Below are 18,142 nucleotides of genomic sequence, written 5' to 3' on the forward strand. Positions count from 1 at the left end.
GAATTCCTAAATTTTTGGGGCTCTGACTCCCAGTTATTTGAAGGGGCCACAGTGCTCTTGGGAGTGCTGCTGTCTTATACGTGATTACTGCTGCTTGTTCATGCATCACCATGTATTTAGTAGTGGCAGTGCAAAGTAATGCAGTGTTGCCAGGTCATTTGTAGAAGACCTTTCAAGCAGTTTGTTTACAGGGGTACCAGGAATCAGACACCCGGTATTACAACACCGATGGCCTATCTGGAATATAGGCTAATCATTTTAAAAGCCCAGACAACCCCTTTATTTTTCAGGGGTTCTTGCTGTTACTTAACTGAATAACACATGTCTAAGTTAACTACTTAAGTGATATTTTCTTAACATGTATCCCTAGAGATGAATTAATAAGTAAACCTAAACAGATGCCAGAGAAATATTCTCTTCCAGAACCTTCACCTATCATTCTCCCAATTCAAATAATGTTATCTCCTCTACAGAAAAGATTCCGCTATCATTTTACTGGAAACAGACAAACTAATGTTTTAAGTAAGGTAAGGACTGTTTGCTTCCTACCACCACGAGAATATTTACATTTATTCATATTTGTATTCAAGGCTGCCATAAAAATGCATATCTCATGATAATATCATACCGTGCATACAAATGAATATCTGAAATAAATTGAAAACATCACTACACTAAAAAAAAGCACAAATGTGGTCTTGGTGTTGTCAACAGCAGCCTCAACATGCCCCAAAAAGGTCAATGTGGGATATTTATCAAAACCTATGCAGAGGAAAAGTTGACCAGTTGCCCATAGCAGCCAATCAGATTGCTTCTTTCATTTTGAAGAGGGCCTCTAAAAAATAAAAGTGATCTGATTGGTTGCTATGGGCAACTGGTAAACGTTTCCTCTGCACAGGTTTTGATCAATCTCCCCCAATGTACCTAGATCCCACAATTTCAGATATTTCCTACAAGAGCATTGCTAAAGCCTGTGCTGGAAGGAAGGCAGAATAGAAAATACACCATTGTCACCTTCACAAGGGGTCTGGGAAGTTGTAGTGTCTGGCAAGATCCTCACTGGAAATGCAGAGATGATCATGAAAAGAATAAGGGTAAGGTCAAATGTGCTGTATTTTGCTGCATATTTTTTTTTACCTATTGAGATCAATGTGTAGAAAAATCAGCTGCGTATTTTGCTACCCGTTGACTTTAATAGTTAGGAAAATATGCAGCAAAATACGGCACATGTGATCCTACCCTAAAGGAGTCAGTTTTCCTGACTAACAAAAAAAGTTGACACTGACAAGTACAATTTTGTTTTCAACCTGCACTGCTGCTTTTTGTAGCTAAATTCTTCACTGAACTCAATGTGCTTTCCTTTTGAGCTACATTGGTCTTTCAGGTTTTGGGTACTTCTCTGGTTTATTTATCAATTGGTCTAAGTCCGCGGTGATGCAGCTTCTGTCTACCGACTGGCCCCCTATTATGAGTGGCCTTCCGGTGGTTACTACGTTTAAGTATTTAGGGGTCCACATACACAGAGATCCTTTGCTCGACCTCTCCGCCAATGTCCTTACTCTACTTCCTTAGAACTCCCGCTCCCCAGTGCCGGCGGTCCGACACTGGGAATCCCATATTCCCAACTTGACTAAAGATGATTGGGAGGACATTTTTTTTCCTCCCACATGCTTGTGTCCCCGGCAGCTAATAATAAATTGATCCAACTGAACATTATTCATTATAGCTATATTACCCCTCTTAGGCTACATAGAATGGGTCTCTCTGACTCTTATGCTTGTCATCGCTGTGGTGCTGCCAGGGCCGATTTCTGGCACTTGATATGGGCGTGCCCTTTTATTATGTCATTTTGGCACGAGGTCCCTCACCTCTTGGCCACCCTTGCTCAACCTTCCCTTTCTCTTGATCCTTTGATTTGCCTTTTTGGAGTCTTGGATGAGGAGATATGGATACATCACACACGCACACTATTGCGGGAAACCTTGTTCATGGCCAGGAAGGCTATTGCCCTCAAGTGGATGGACCCCGGCCCTCCTACCTTATCTCAATGGAGGGCTCTCGTGAATGCTACACTACCTTTCTGACATATAGTCTATAAGAACAGGAAATGCCATGGTAAATTCCTATCTGTTTGGGGTGGATGGTGCTCCTCTCCATTAACCCAATGTGCTTACTCTGTGTCCTCTCCTCGGGACCAGTAGTGGCCCCTCTGTTGTCCTGCATGTTGTCTGATGTTCCTTCAAGTCTATCCCTCTCTCTGTGCTTGCCTATGTTGCCTCCTTGTCTTTCCCCTTAATGCGTGGGTCGACTGTTTCGGCTTACCTACATATCCTTAGGAATCATGGTGGTTTCCTCATAGCTCAATGTAAGGTTCAAGGTTATAGTTGTAGGCGTTTATTCGCCTCGTGTTCCTGGTTACTACTACCTCAGTTTAATGATGTCCATTGTATATCTGCTGTACATTGTGTTACAAGTTGGATTACTCTGTCGCTCACATTCTGTTTGTGTCCTAGGCGTCATGGCCCTTTACCTGTATTTTTTGGAGGTATATTGTGTGCACTTTTATGGGCCTGAGGTCTGTTGTTGTTCACTTTTCAATAAAGCGAATAAAAAATAGATAAATTGGTCTTTCAGTACAAGAAGCATGCAAAACAAAAAGTGTTGTAGTTTGGTGCACATGGTTGCAAAGTAAATCTCTTAACCCCTGCACAGCAAAAGCTCAGCAAGATTTCCGTCACCATAATCATGTGGAAAAAATAGAATAGCAACTTTAAAGTTAGATGAAAAAACAAATGTGTTTCAGTATAGAGTGGGGATCAAAAGTTTGGCACCCCAGGTAAAAAATTGTATTAATGTGCATAAAGAAGCCAAGGAAAGATGGAAAAATCTCCAAAAGGCATCAAATTACAGATTCTTTTATAATATGTCAACAAAAGTTAGATTTTATTTCCATCATTTACACTTTCAAAATAACAGAAAACAAAAAAATAGCATCTGCAAAAGTTTGGGCACCCTGCAGAATTTATAGCATGCACTGCCCCCTTTGCAAAGCTGAGACCTGCCAGTGTCAAGGATTGTTCTCAATGATCATCTGGGAAGACCAGGTGATGTCAATCTCAAGGGTTCAAAATGCCCAGACTCATCTGACCTTGCCCCAACAATCAGCACCATGGGTTCGGTTCTTCTAAGCAGTTGTCTAGAAATCTGAAACTGAAAATAGTTGACGCTCACAAGGCTATAAGAAGATAGCAAAATGTTTTCATATGTCAATATCCTCTGTTCGGAATGTAATTAAGAAATGGCAGTCATCAGGAACAGTGGAAGTTAAAGCAAGATCTTGAAGACCAAGAAAAATATCTGACAGAACAGCTCGCAGGATTGTGAGGAAAAAAATTCAAAACCCACGTTTGACTGCACAATCCCTCCAGAAACATCTGGCAGACACTGGAGTTGTGGTACACTATTCCACTATAAAGAGATACTTGTACAAATATGGTCTTCATGGAAGAGTCATCAGAAGAAAACCTCTTCTATGTCCTCACCACAAAAATCAGCGTTTGAACTTTGCAATTGAACATATAGGCAAGCCTGATGCATTTTGGAAACAAGTTCTGTGGACCGATGAGGTTAAAATTTAACTTTTTGGCCAGAATGAGCAAAGGTACGTTTGGAGAAGAAGGGGAACAGAATTTAATGAAAAGAACCTCTGTCCAACTGTTAAGCATGGGGGTGGATCAATCATGCTTTGGGGTTGTATTGCAGCCAGTGGCACAGGGAACATCTCACGAGTAGAAGGAAAAATTGATTCAATAACATTTCAGCAAATTTTGGATGCTAACTTGATGCCATCTGTGAAAAAGCAGAAGTTAAAGAGAGGATGGCTTCTACAAATGGATAATGATGCTAAACACACCTCGGAATCCACGGGGGATTACATCAAGAGGTGTTAACTGAAGGTTTTGCCATGACCTTCACAATCTCCTGACCTCAACATAATTGAAAATCTATGGATAGACCTTAAAAGAGCAGTGCGTGACAGACAGCCCAGAAATCCCAAAGAACTGGAAGACTTTTGTAAGGAAGAATGGGCAAAGATACCTCAAACAAGAATTGAAAGGCTCCTGGCTGGCTACAAAAAGCGTGTACAAGCTGTGATACTTGCCAAAGGGGGCAGTGCAAGATATTAACTCTGCAGGGTGCCCAAACTTTTGCAGATGCCATTTTTTTGTTTTCTGTTATTTTGAAAGTGTAAATGATGGAAATAAAATCTAACTATTGTTGACATATTATAAGAATGTCTAATCTGTAATTTGATGCCTTTTGGAGATTTTTCCATCTTTCCTTGGCTTCTTTATGCACATTAATACACATTTTTACCTGGGGTGCCCAAACTTTTGATCCCCACTGTAGTTATTAATGTATAAAGAATAGTATACAGTATGTTATGAAAGTGTTTGATCCCATAACATATCAATAGGATTTATTTGAAAACTAATCTGTCATGGCTTTAAGAATGGAGCCTGAATTAGGAATATATATATATATATATATATATATATATATATATAAACAACGTTTTGTGTCCCCCCCCCCCAATATTTCTGATGTGAAAATAAAAGTATCTTTCCTGTTTATTGCTCCAGCCTGAGTGGTACCTTACCCAGGTTCTCATGTGGATTGGAAACCATACAAAATTTTTAAATGAGAAGATTCAACCAATTGTGAAGAGGGCAGGATCCACTGTGAATGCAAAGGTAATGTACAGAGATTAAAGAACTGTAAGTGTAGGTTATAGCTGGTCAGTACACAAAGCTTTACGTGAACTGATATATTATCATGCTGTCTTTTTTTTTATTGAATTCTATCCATAGTATAAGGGCTTCACTATACTTAATGGAGATTTTGCATATATGGTTAGTTTATTTAATTACAAAAGGACTACCTAATGTTTTGCTACTTGCCTAATGTGTAATGGTCAAACAAGCCGTTATCGTCCTGTGTAATAGGGACAGTGAGCGCCAAGAAAATAGCTTATTTGATCGCTTAGTTCTGACCTGTCAAAAAACTGTTGCTTGTCAGCTGCTTATCTCCCCATGTAAAGCATGTCACCAGCAAAGGGCCACATTAAAGATACAGCTATTATCTGTGCGGCTCTTGTTTGCACACTTGCTTTGCATGTGCCTTTTCTATAAGATCTGTGTGTTTAGAGTGTGTTTCCAGCACTGACACTGTATTGTTCTGAAGACAGTGGGGGAGATTTATCATTCAATATAGACGTTATTTTCTGTCTATCATTGGCGCTGTGATGGCGCAGTCATGTAATATTAGCGACATTTGTGCGACTTTTGTAGTAGAATTTTCCTAAGTTTTTGAGTAGCAGTACACCTATTTCCAATTTAGACATGCAGTGCACCCTTATTTATCATATGCGACTTTTAGAATAAGTTGCAAAAAATTGCGCAAACCCTGATTTTCAGGCGCTAAAATACGCCAACCAAAAGTACACGTACAAAACCTTGTAAGCTAGAGCTTTTTCCACCCATGCAAAGCGGCGGGGAATTCATCATCTACAGTACACACTTATTATAAATTACACGCTGCAACGAAAAAAGTTACACAGAAAAAACGGCGGCAAAAAAAGAGTAGGGTACACTTTGAATGCTAAATCTCCCCCAGTATGTGGAAATATATAATGCATGTATGTGATGAGGCACTGTCTTCTTTGCAGATGGAGTTTACTCGAGGACTTGTCTTGTTGGTACTGGAGAAGTTGTCTGTTGATATTCCTTGTTTGCTGTATGATGATATCCTTTTCTGTCACCTTGTGGATGAGGTACTCTTGTTTCAAAGAGAGCTCCACACAGCACATGGGTATCTAAGCAGCCTCCCGAACTGTATGCACATCCTTTCAGAAGACACCTTCTTTCAACGATGGCTGACAGTAGAAAGAAAATGTAAGTGAAATACATGCTGGCTTCACAAGCACAATATCTACAGCTTCTGATGATGTACAGTCCTATAGTAATATTGTTGCTAAAATATTTACATATACCTAGTTGGTAGACAAAGCACACCTGTCTTTTCAGAAGACTTTAAAACCTAGAAGGTTATATTGACAAGTGGATTTTTAGGGCTCTTAGTGCTGTTACTGAGCCCCTGATAATCCCTTCCATGGTGCACATCTATTTCTCATGCTCTCCAGTTCAAGATGCGAGGCCAGAGCTGGACCATAACACTGTGCTTTTATGCCCTTAAGGACATTTTTTTAGTTTTTTATATTTACAGTTTTTATTTTTTTCCTCCTCGGCTTCTAATACCAATATTTCTTTGTTTTCCACTTACAGACCTATATGAAGGCTTATTTTTTTTTGTGCCACTAATTAATTGCAATGACATCACCTATTTTACCACAAAAACTGCGTCAAAAAAATTTGTGTGGGGAAATTGAAATTCAATTTTGCAACATGGGGGAATTTTGTTTCAACACGGTATGAGCTTTAGCAATATAGCAACAGGGGGCCATAACTTCCAAATGCCTACACCAGTTTCTGTATTTGACCCCTCGTTTTACTGTGAGTTTCCCTTAATTATATATATTTTTTTTAAGAGGAGTGCCTTAATCACATTTATTAACACGTTTTTTTTTTTTTAACAATTTTTTTGTCCCCATATGTGACTGTTGCTTGAATTCTTTTCTGGTGATGTCCAAACTTGGATAGGGGATACGTTTTTCAGCACTGGACTACTCCAGACATATTTCTTGTGTGTGAACATACCCTAATATTGTCTCTTATTCACTTTGAATTGTTAGTGGCTCTAGAGAAGATGGACTCTATGCTGTCATCGGAGGCTGCCTGGTCATCACAATACAAAGACATCTCTGATGTTGATGAAATGAAATTTCCAGACTGTGCGGAGACATTTATGACTCTTCTGCTTGTTATAACAGGTAATTAATTTTCTCTGAAAACATTTTTAATCTAGACTTTCACATTTCATAAACAAGGTCCCAAAATGTTTACCACACCCATTTAAAATACTGTCACCATTTTTTTTATGTAAAGGGGTTGCCCAGATAACTATATCCTTACATTTTAAAGTGTGGTGGCCCAGTACGGGAGATGTTGCCCCGTACCCTTTCTGCCCTGTCAGGCAGCCTCCTTCAGTGTCCCCAGGGCCCCTTGCACCTGTTTCCCCCCTGTACATATGTTCTGCAGTGTATTGTATTATAAAATGTGTTGTATCTTTAAGAAATATGTCATGTGATTGTTACCCAGGAGGTATCAGTGACCAGGTGATCCCAGGGGTGACCTATGGGCTCCCTGCTAGTCTCCCCCATATAAGCCCTGGGTGGAGCTATTTCTCTCTTCTTGCTCTCTTGGAGCTTCTCTCTCTTGCTTCCCACTGAGGTCCAGTGCAGTTGTGCCTAGTGTGTGTCTCCAGAGTGATGGAGGCCTCAAAGTCAAGTGCTGCAGCCACCATCAATTCAAGTAAGGTACAGTCACAGCTTTATGAGTCAAGCCAGTCCCTGTTATCTGTCAAGTCAGTGTTGTCTGCATTCAATTGTCCAGTCCTACTACAAGTCCCAGCAAGCCCTTAAGGTCTCTGCCTCACTGGTCACCTCCTTGGGCCTGGCTGAACTGTATAGACTTAACCATCTGTCTACCCTCAGTAAAGATAGCGTTGTCCGTAACTTGGCATCTGAGTCTTTATTGCCTCCGTGCCAAGCCCAGGAAGCAACGGTATACCTTTGGGTGGTTTTAGGCTAAACCACGCCCTGGCATCATGAATACAAGGGGTTAATGCCATCTGCCCCTAGGGTATCAACATCTGCCCTCATCACACCCTCTACTGCAAAAGGAATCTGGCACCAGATTTATGCTGCCCTATCTACTCTGAGTAATGCACTATTTCCCTTCTATTTTTTAGGTCCTATAGGTCTGATACTAGCCCTTCTTATCAACATGGTCTACAGAATGAGTTCATGCTCAGTAGCCCGCAATATTCATGTTATTGCCATTAAAAATAACTTTTCATATAAGACATGTAAGACAAAAGTTGTTAATCACACGGGATCTCACTCCTGAGACCCCAGGTGGCATTGTGCTCCACTCTCCGGAAATCCATACATTATTCTGCATAGAAGTCTATGCAAATGTTATTTTTAATGACAGTAACGCTTTAAATTGCAGACAGGTGGACCATATTTACTAATTACGTGACTTCACAGTAATGGGGTGAATACATTTTTCCTATTTTTCTTTGTAAATAACTTTGAAATCAATTTAATATTTCCCCCCAACTTCCAAAAATGTACTATTTTGTTTTGATCCATTACATAAAATTGCAATGAATTAAATTTGAATTTGCGGTTATAACATGACAAAATGTAGAAGTCCATAAGTGAATACTTACTCAAGGCACTGTATATGTTCTATCCAACCACCATGACATTTTCTTGTACTACTGCCATTATAATTGGCATTTATGTAATGTTTTCCTCCATGCTGGAATACCTATATTTCTGATGCTTCTATGTTTTTACCACATAATGTAAAAAAAAAACTACTACTTCTTTTGTTACAGATAGATATAAGAACCTCCCAACAGCAGAAAAGAAACTGAAGTTTTTGGAGCTACAGAAGGATTTAGTCGACGACTTCAGGATTCGTTTAACACAAGTGATGAAAGAAGAGAGTAGATCTCTGCTGGGCTTCAAATACTGTGCAATCCTTAATGCTGTCAATTATATTGCTACTGTCCTTGGAGACTGGGCTGACAACATTGTGAGTAGGTGATTAGAAAACTTTAAGGTATTATTGCATGTTTATGATGATCAGGAATATGTCTACTAATTTTGCACTATAACTATAGAGTTTAAAAGACCGCTACAACTTTGGGTTAGTTTTAAAGTATTTGACTTATACATTGTCATGTGCAAAAACTTTTAATGTGTCACAGAGACATGTCAAAAGTATTAATCACGTGCAGCCTGGCTATTCAGACCCCCACCGATCATTAGAACAAGCCAGGAGAAGCACAGCTGTGCACTTCATTCCTTGACTCATCTGCTGCAATGAGATCCCCATCAGCAGCAATGAGATCCCCATCAGCGGCAATGAGATCCCCATCAGCGGCAATGAGATCCCCATCAGCGGCAATGAGATCCCCATCAGCGGCAATGAGATCCCCATCAGCGGCAATGAGATCCCCATCAGCGGCAATGAGATCCCCATTAGCGGCAATGAGATCCCCATCAGCGGCAATGAGATCCCCATCAGCGGCAATGAGATCCCCATCAGCGGCAATGAGATCCCCATCAGCGGCAATGAGATCCCCATCAGCGGCAATGAGATCCCCATCAGCGGCAATGAGATCCCCATCAGCGGCAATGAGATCCCCATCAGCGGCAATGAGATCCCCATCAGCGGCAATGAGATCCCCATCAGCGGCAATGAGATCCCCATCAGCGGCAATGAGATCCCCATCAGCGGCAATGAGATCCCCATCAGCGGCAATGAGATCCCCATCAGCAGCAATGAGATCCCCATCAGCAGCAATGAGATCCCCATCAGCAGCAATGAGATCCCCATCAGCAGCAATGAGATCCCCATCAGCAGCAATGAGATCCCCATCAGCAGCAAGCTGAACACTTCTCCCGGATTGTTCTAATGACAAGTGGGGGTCTGAACACCCAGACTGCAAAGCTTTTAACATGAACACCCAGACCCCGATCAAAACTGTTGACAAGACTCTGTGACATGTCAAAAGTTTTTGCAATGACAGGGACACTTTAAGAAAGGGCCTATGTGCCTGTGTATTATTGGTTTTGGAAGATATAGGAAGAGGTTCTGGCCACATTCATTGGTGAATCTTTTGATAATCCTCTATTTATATGGAGTCTTACAATTGTGACTTATAAAGTAATTTCTGCGTTCGCAGTTCTTTTTACAGCTGCAGCAAGTTGCACTGGAGGTTTGCACCGATATAAATTCTACAAGTAAGCTGCAACTGGGCCAGCTGGCTTCAATGGAAATCTCTGTCTTTGATGATATGATAAATCTCCTGGAGCGACTAAAAAATGATATGTTATCACGTCAGGTAGAGCATGTTTTCCGAGAAGTCAAGGAAGGTGCAAAGATATACAAGAAAGAAAGGTACATCAATGTCTATGTATCTATCTGGAAATGCCGTCTACAAAATCAGGCTTGCTAATTTATTTTCTGTTTGATCGTTCCAGATGGCTATCGCTGCCGTCACAGTCAGAACAAGCCGTGATGTCATTATCCAGCTCGGCATGCCCAATGTTACTAACACTCAGGGACCGTCTCCTACAATTGGAGCAGCAGCTGTGTCATACTTTATTCAAAAGTGTTTGGCAGATGCTTGCGGAAAAGCTGGATTTGTTCATTTATCAAGACGTAAGTACACCAGATAATTGCAAAGAAAAAGATCTTAGATGAAAGGCTTTATCATAATGAAAACCTATTACCTATCCACAGGTCATCTTGGCCAATCATTTCAATGAAGGGGGAGCAGCGCAATTACAGTTTGATATGTCACGGAATCTCTTCCCCTTGTTTTCACATTACTGCAAGAGGCCAGAAAATTACTTTAAGCAGTGAGTATAAATTTATGCCTAAACCAGAATATCCAAAGCTATGCAAACCAAGAGAAGGTAAAAATAAAAAATAAGACTCATTCATGAATATTTCAGCATAATCTGCTACCGTTCTAGCTGCCTATCCTTATAACTCCATCCTCTTCAGCCTTGCCCATGTATGATGTCATCACTGTTTAGTGTATAATCAGTATATCTTATTACAGTGTAAAAGAAGCCTGCATTATTCTGAATCTTAGCGTGGGGTCTGCTCTGCTCCTGAAGGATGTGTTACAGTCTGCAGCACAGTGCATGGATAAAGTATCTGCCAATGATAAAGTGCCCTCTGCTACAGCAGCACTAAATGAACTTGGAGTCTATAAGCTGGCACCTCAAGATGTGGAAATTCTTTTCAATTTAAGAACAAACTGGCCAAATACTGGAAAATAATTCTGTCTCCATTTTTCAATCATCAGTCAAACTCTTATGTTTATATGTAGAGATGAGCGACGTTACAGTGATTCAATTTGTCACAAACTTCTCGGCTCGGCAGTTGCTGACTTTATCCTGCATAAATGAGTTCAGCTTTCAGGTGCTCCGGTGGGCTGGAAATGGTGGATACAGTCCTAGGAGAAAGTCTCCAGCCCACCGGAGCACCTGAAAGCTGAACTCATTTATGCAGGATAAGTCATCAACTGCCGAGCCGAGAAGTTGGTGACGAATCAAATTACTGTAAGTTTATATATCCATCTTGTATATATGTATTATAAAGTGGTAAAATGATGGTGACTGAATTCATCTTGGCATTTAAATAAGGCATATTTTAAATGTACTGCAAAAAGGAATTTCAGTTTTATTTTTAGGTATCCTAGGTTAGATCAGATACATACCATAAATAGTTCTTGTCTGTAAAAGAAAGTCTGTTATAACTTATAACTAATATATCTTCAACGTTTGTACAAATGTACTTAATATGAAAACTGAATATCATAGAACACATTGTAAGGTGGAATTTAAGACTTTCAGAAGATGGACTAAGCAAATTAATGTCATTTTAATACACATCCTTTCCTTAATTGAGTATTTTATTTTAGCAATATAAAATTATAGTATTTCAAGGCAAGGGCAACATGGTAACTATTGACTGCCTTGCAAGATGTGATCTACTCAGTCTGTGGGCACCATGGGGGAGATTTATCAAAACCTGTGCCGAGGAAAATCTGACCAGTTGCCCATAGCAACCAATCACATTTCTTTCATTTTTGAAAAGGCCTCTGCAAAATGAAAGAAGTGATCTGATTGGTTGCTATGGGCAACTCAGCAACTTTTCCTCTGCACAGGTTTTGATAAATCTCCCCCAATGTGTCCTTGTTTCCCATAAGGAAACATTAGATTCATATCAGGGTCATGCTTCAACTTACAGCAACACATAACTAAAACTCACACTACATTCAGATAAGCTTGGATGATGCCATTGTTTTAGTTAGATATTATGACCCAGATTTTTCAATCTGTTGGAAACGAAAACTGGAGCGATCTACCATAGCAACCAATCATTGCTCAGCTTTTATTTTACCAGCAATATGAAAGCTGTGCTGTGAAAACCATGATTTCCAGCAGATAGGAGGACAAAAGGCATAGGCCCCCATTTAGCAAGTATTGATGTCTTTTTTTCTTTACTATTTGTAAGGTTAAAGGGGTACTCCAGTGGAAAACTTTTTTTATTTTTTTTTTATTTCTTTTTTTTAAATCAACTGGTGCCAGAAAGTTAAAAAGATTTGTAAATTACTTCTATTAAAAAATCCTAATCCTTCTAGTACTTATTAGCTGCTGAATACTACAGAGGAAATTCTTTTCTTTTTGGAACACAGAGCTCTCTGCTGACATCTCTGTCCATTTTAAGAACTGTCCAGAGTAGAAGAAAATCCCCATAGCAAACATATGCTGCTCTGGACAGTTCCTAAAATGGACAGAGATGTCTGCAGAGAGCACTGTGGTCATGATGTTAGCAGAGAGCTCTGTGTTCCAAAAAGAAAATAATTTCCTCTGTAGTATTCAGCAGTTAATAAGTACTAGAAGGATTAAGATTTTTTAATAAAAGTAATTTACAAATCTGTTTAATTTTCTGACACCAGTTGATTTAAAGAAAAAAAAAAAAAGTTTTCCACCGGTGTACCCCTTTAACATCATAGTCTAAAGCTTGCCACAAGTCCGGAAATTAGTCTGACCATGACCAGCCAACATATCATACAATTATTCAAAGATAATTTAAATTATATGTTGTTCAAGCAACTGCATATACTACTATAATAATACAAAAAAACTGCTTTAAACTGCAGGTGTTTACCATGCTAACAAAAACTGCTTGTAAGAGCCCTAATAATAAAAAAATGTTCTCTCTACATATATGATAGTATCCTTTCATAGTAAAACAAAAAAAAAAGTAGGCTGTTCTTACTTAACCGGAGCACCTGGACCCATATGGTTCTACTAAGCAACTTAGATCGACATAAAATATGTTCAGTTTAGTTGGTCCTAGTGTTGGAGCAAATATAAGGATGTTTGAATATAGCCATATGCTTATATTATACAGGAGTGAGATGCGCAAAAGATCTAGCCTAGTGCAGGTCTAAACAGGTTGGGATTTGCACCCATGGTACTCTTGTGTAAAATTGGCCTTTGTGCAGCAACTATCTTAGAGGTTGTCTGGTGTGCCAGGCTGTCCAATAAAAGCTTTAACTCCCCTTCCTCATAGCATCCAGTATCTGGGCGTCCTGTCTGTGGCCGTTGATACTGGTTTTCCCTGAGCTGCAGAGGGTAGCGTCTGCAGCTCCACTAAATGACCAATCACTAACTGAGATGGGATACCAATGCGGCCAATAATTGGTTGAGCAGCATTGTCACATCTACAGCTCAGGAAGCAAAAGACCAGCAGAGACTCAGCCACAGACTGATACAGGAGGCTATGAGGGAGCAAGGAAGGTGACTGCAATCTTTTATTGGGCAGCCTGGGCACAATAGTGAAATACACATTTTCACCAGACAACCCTTTTAACTTCCCACTTCAAATATGCTACTAAAGTAGATGAATTAACCACCACTAGTATTTTGTTATTGCTTTTTCAAGGCACTGAAGGCAGTTTAAAAGAGCCCTAATAATAAAAGACTATTCTCTTTAAAAAGTACCTGTCACCAAATAAACGTTTCCAAACTAACTCCGGCTATGTTCCCTAACTATTCCTAACACCCCTCCCACCCTTAGAAAAAATTTCAGAGCTTTTAAAAGCTCTGTATCATACCTTTTTATTCTTGCTCATATAGTGCAGGCTCTTAGGAAGGGAAAGTGGGCATTTCCCAGCAGGCATGACATCACTGAAGCATGCTGGAGGACCACTTCTCTGCAGAGCTTGATTGCAGCATTCAGTGAGGCTCTGTGCAGATTTCAGTGAGGCTCTTTGACAGCTGCACAGAGCCTCACTGAACGCTGCAATCAAGCTCTGTGCAGAGAAACACTTCCTGAGTTTGGTCTCCTGCCAGGCCGGGAGGAGACCAAACTCACTGTATGAGGGAACAGAACAGAGCCACCTAGTGTACGTTTTTTCTATTACATTTTAAACATTTATGTTGATAATTTTAAAGGGGTACTCCGGTGAAAACCTTTTTTCTTTTAAATCAACTGGTGGCAGAAAGTTAAACATATTTGTAAATTACTTCTATTAAAAAATCTTAATCCTTCCTGTACTTATTAGCTGCTGAATACTACAGAGGAAATTCTTTTCTTTTTGGAATGCTCTCTGATAGCAACACAAGCACAGTTCTCTCTGCTGACGTTATTATAATAATAATGCTTTATTTATTGTTGTCCTTAGTGGGATTTGAACCCAAGTCCCCAGCAAGGCTGCAGTGCCAACCACTGAGCCACCATGCTACCCTTAGCATACATCTGCTATGCATGGTTGCTAAAATGGACAGAGATGTCAGCAGAGAGCACTGTGCTCGTGATGTCATCAGTGTTCCAAAAAGAAAGGAATTTCCTCTGTAGCATTCAGCAGCTAATAAGTACTGGAAGGATTAAGATTTTTTAATAGAAGTAATTTACAAATATGTTTAACTTTCTGCCACCAGTTGATTTAAAAGAAAAAAGGTTTTCACCGGAGTACCCCTTTAACCCCTTAAGGACCAATGACGTACCGGTACGTCATTGGTCCTGCTCTTCTGATATAACGCGGGGTTACACAGTAACCCCGCGTCATATCATGGCGGGCCCGGCGTCATAGTGAAGCCGGGACCCGCCTCTAATAGCGCGCAGCGCCGATCGCGGCGCCGCGCGCTCTTAACCCTTTAGCCGCGCGCTCAAAGCTGAGCCGCGCGGCTAAAAGTGAAAGTGAAAGTTCCCGGCTAGCTCAGTCGGGCTGTTCGGGATAGCCGCGGCTAATCGCGGCATCCCGAACAGCTGACAGGACAGCGGGAGGGCCCCTTCCTGCCTCCTCGCTGTCCGATCGCCGAATGACTGCTCAGTGCCTGAGATCCAGGCATGAGCAGTCATGCGGCAGAATCGTTGATCACTGGTTTCTTATGAGAAACCAGTGATCAGCATAGGAGATCAGTGTGTGCAGTGTTATAGGTCCCTATGGGACCTATAACACTGCAAAAAAAAAGTGAAAAAAAAAGTGAATAAAGATCATTTAACTCCTCCCCTATTAAAAGTTTGAATCACCCCCCTTTTCCAATAAAAAAAAAAAACACAGTGTAAATAAAAATAAACATATGTGGTATCACCGCGTGCGGAAATGTCCGAATTATAAAAATATATCATTAATTAAACCGCACGGTCAATGGCGTGCGCGCAAAAAAATTTCCAAAGTCCAAAATAGTGCATTTGTGGTCACTTTTTATACCATTTAAAAATGAATAAAAAGTGATCAATAAGTCTTATCAATGCAAAAATGGTACCGTTAAAAACTTCAGATCACGGCGCAAAAAATGAGCCCTCATACCGCCCCATACACGGAAAAATAAAAAAGTTATAGGGGTCAGAAGGTGACAATTTTAAACGTATTAATTTTCCTGCATGTAGCTATGATTTTTTCCAAAAGTCCGACAAAATCAAACCTATATAAGAAGGGTATCATTTTAATCGTATGGACCTACAGAATACATATCAGGTGTCATTTTTACCGAAAAATGTACTACGTAGAAACGGAAGCCCCCAAAAGTTACAAAACAGCGTTTTTTTTTCAATTTTGTCGCACAATGATTTTTTTTCCCGCTTCACCATAGATTTGTGGGCAAAATGACTGACGTCATTACAAAGTAGAATTGGTGGCGCAAAAAATAAGCCATCATATGGATTTTTAGGTGTAAATTTGAAAGAGTTATGATTTTTTAAAGGCAAGGAGCAAAAAACGAAAATGCAAAAACGGAAAAACCTCCGGTCCTTAAGGGGTTAAAAGCAAGTGAATGGGAAAGTGTCTGCTAATTATACAAGGAACACTATATAAAAAGTTTTATTTGGTGACAGGTACTCTTTAACTATATATGATAGTATCCTTCCATAGTAAAACAAAACAAATGTTAGGTGTTTTTTTTACTCACCTGGACGAGTGTGGTTCTACTGAGCCCCAAACGTTGAACAAATCATTTTCTGACAATCTGTTTAGTGAAACAGTAGTTGGGTCTGGTGTTGGAGCCAATGTATGGATGTTTGAATGATTGGCTGAGCGATGTTATCACATCTACAGCTCTGGGAAGCCGAAGACCAGCAGAGACCCATCCGCAGAAAGGGTGCCCTGATACAAGAGGCTACCAGGGAGCAAGGTGAGTTAAAGGGGTACTCCAGTGCTTAGACATCTTATCCCCTATCCAAAGGATAGGGGATAAGATGCCTGATCGCGGAAGTCCCACTGCTGGGGACCCCCGTGATCTTGCACGCGGCACCCCGTTTGTAATCAGTGACAGCTATCATGCCCCCTTCCTGTAGGCTTGCATTGAGGGGCGGAGGCGTGACGTCACACGGGGGCGGAGGCGTGACGTCACACGCCGCCCCTCAATGCAAGCCTACGGGAGGGGGCAGGATAGCTGTCACTGATTACAAACGGGGTAGTCGCCGGTAATCAGACCCAGAGCGAACACGCGCCGGGGACTGATTACAAATGGGGTGCCGCGTGCAAGATCCCGGGGGTCCCCATCGGCCAGACTCCTGCAATCAGGCATCTTATCCCCTATCCTTTGGATAGGGGATAAGATGTCTAAGCCCCGGAGTACCCCTTTAACCCCTTAAGGACGCAGGACGTAAATGTACGTCCTGGTGAGGTGGTACTTAACGCACCAGGACGTACATTTACGTCCTATGCATAACCGCGGGCATCGTAGCGATGCCCGTGTCATGCGCGGCTGATCCCGGCTGCTGATCGCAGCCAGGGACCCGCCGGCAATGGCCGACGCCCGCGATCTCGCGGGCGTCCGCCATTAACCCCTCAGGTGCCGGGATCAATACAGATCCCGGCATCTGCGGCAGTTCGCGATTTAAATGAACGATCGGATCGCCCGCAGCGCTGCTGCGGGGATCCGATCATTCATAACGCCGCACGGAGGTCCCCTCTCCTTCCTCTGTGCGGCTTCCGGCGTCTCCTGCTCTGGTCTGTGATCGAGCAGACCAGAGCAGGAGATGACCGATAATACTGATCTGTTCTATGTCCTATACATAGAACAGATCAGTATTAGCAATCATGGTATTGCTATGAATAGTCCCCTATGGGGACTATTCAAGTGTAAAAAAAATGTAAAAGTAAAAAAAAAGTGAAAAATCCCCTTCCCCAATAAAAAAGTAAAACGTCCGTTTTTTCCTATTTTACCCCCAAAAAGCGTAAAAAACATTTTTTATAGACATATTTGGTATCGCCGCGTGCGTAAATGTCCGAACTATTAAAATAAAATGTTAATGATCCTGTACGGTGAACGGCGTGAACGAAAAAAAAAAAAAAGTCCAAAATTCCTACTTTTTTAATACATTTTATTAAAAAAAAAATTAAAAAATGTATTAAAAGTTTTTTATATGCAAATGTGGTATCAAAAAAAATTACAGATCATGGCGCAAAAAATGAGCTCCCATACCGCCACTTATACGGAAAAATAAAAAAGTTAGAGGTCATCAAAATAAAGGGATTATAAACGTACTAATTTGGTTAAAAAGTTTGTGATTTTTTTTAAGCGCAACAATAATATAAAAGTATATAATAATGGGTATCATTTTAATCGTATTGACCCTCAGAATAAAGAACACGCGTCATTTTTACCGTAAATTGTACGGCGTGAAAACAAAACCTTCCAAAATTAGCAAAATTGCGTTTTTCATTTTAATTTCCCCACAAAAATAGTGTTTTTTGGTTGCGCCATACATTTTATGATATAATGAGTGATGTCATTACAAAGGACAACTGGTCGCGCAAAAAACAAGCCCTCATACTAGTCTGTGGATGAAAATATAAAAGAGTTATGATTTTTAGAAGGCGAGGAGGAAAAAATGAAAACGTAAAAATTAAA

The 18,142-nt window shown here is 40.6% G+C and overlaps 2 protein-coding genes across 4 annotated transcripts in view; one reads left to right on the forward strand and one right to left on the reverse strand.

Moving 5' to 3' along the window:
• Positions 1-11,218, forward strand: part of RINT1 (RAD50 interactor 1) — a 27,185-nt gene extending 15,967 nt beyond the window's left edge. Inside the window, exons 6-14 of one of the 2 annotated variants that reach the window (XM_056573529.1) lie at positions 371-527; positions 4,644-4,754; positions 5,729-5,954; positions 6,812-6,949; positions 8,587-8,786; positions 9,943-10,157; positions 10,241-10,421; positions 10,503-10,621; positions 10,828-11,217. In XM_056573529.1, the coding sequence (XP_056429504.1) occupies positions 371-527; positions 4,644-4,754; positions 5,729-5,954; positions 6,812-6,949; positions 8,587-8,786; positions 9,943-10,157; positions 10,241-10,421; positions 10,503-10,621; positions 10,828-11,050 (1,570 nt within the window). In that variant the 3' untranslated portion in view covers positions 11,051-11,217. Of the gene's footprint in view, positions 1-370; positions 528-4,643; positions 4,755-5,728; positions 5,955-6,811; positions 6,950-8,586; positions 8,787-9,942; positions 10,158-10,240; positions 10,422-10,502; positions 10,622-10,827 lie in introns of both variants that reach the window. The other variant, XM_056573531.1, reaches the window with a different exon arrangement.
• EFCAB10 (EF-hand calcium binding domain 10) overlaps positions 5,720-18,142 on the reverse strand; it is a 27,922-nt gene continuing 15,499 nt past the window's right edge. For both annotated transcript variants that reach the window (XM_056573543.1, XM_056573545.1), the window contains one exon: positions 5,720-5,935. Coding sequence is in view for 1 of the 2 variants with exons in the window: in XM_056573545.1 (XP_056429520.1) it covers positions 5,926-5,935 (10 nt within the window). In the remaining variant the exon portion in view is untranslated. The remainder of the gene's footprint in view (positions 5,936-18,142) is intronic.

The sequence above is a fragment of the Hyla sarda genome, chromosome 4, assembly GCF_029499605.1.
Source record: "Hyla sarda isolate aHylSar1 chromosome 4, aHylSar1.hap1, whole genome shotgun sequence".
Classification (NCBI taxonomy): Eukaryota; Metazoa; Chordata; class Amphibia; order Anura; family Hylidae; genus Hyla; species Hyla sarda.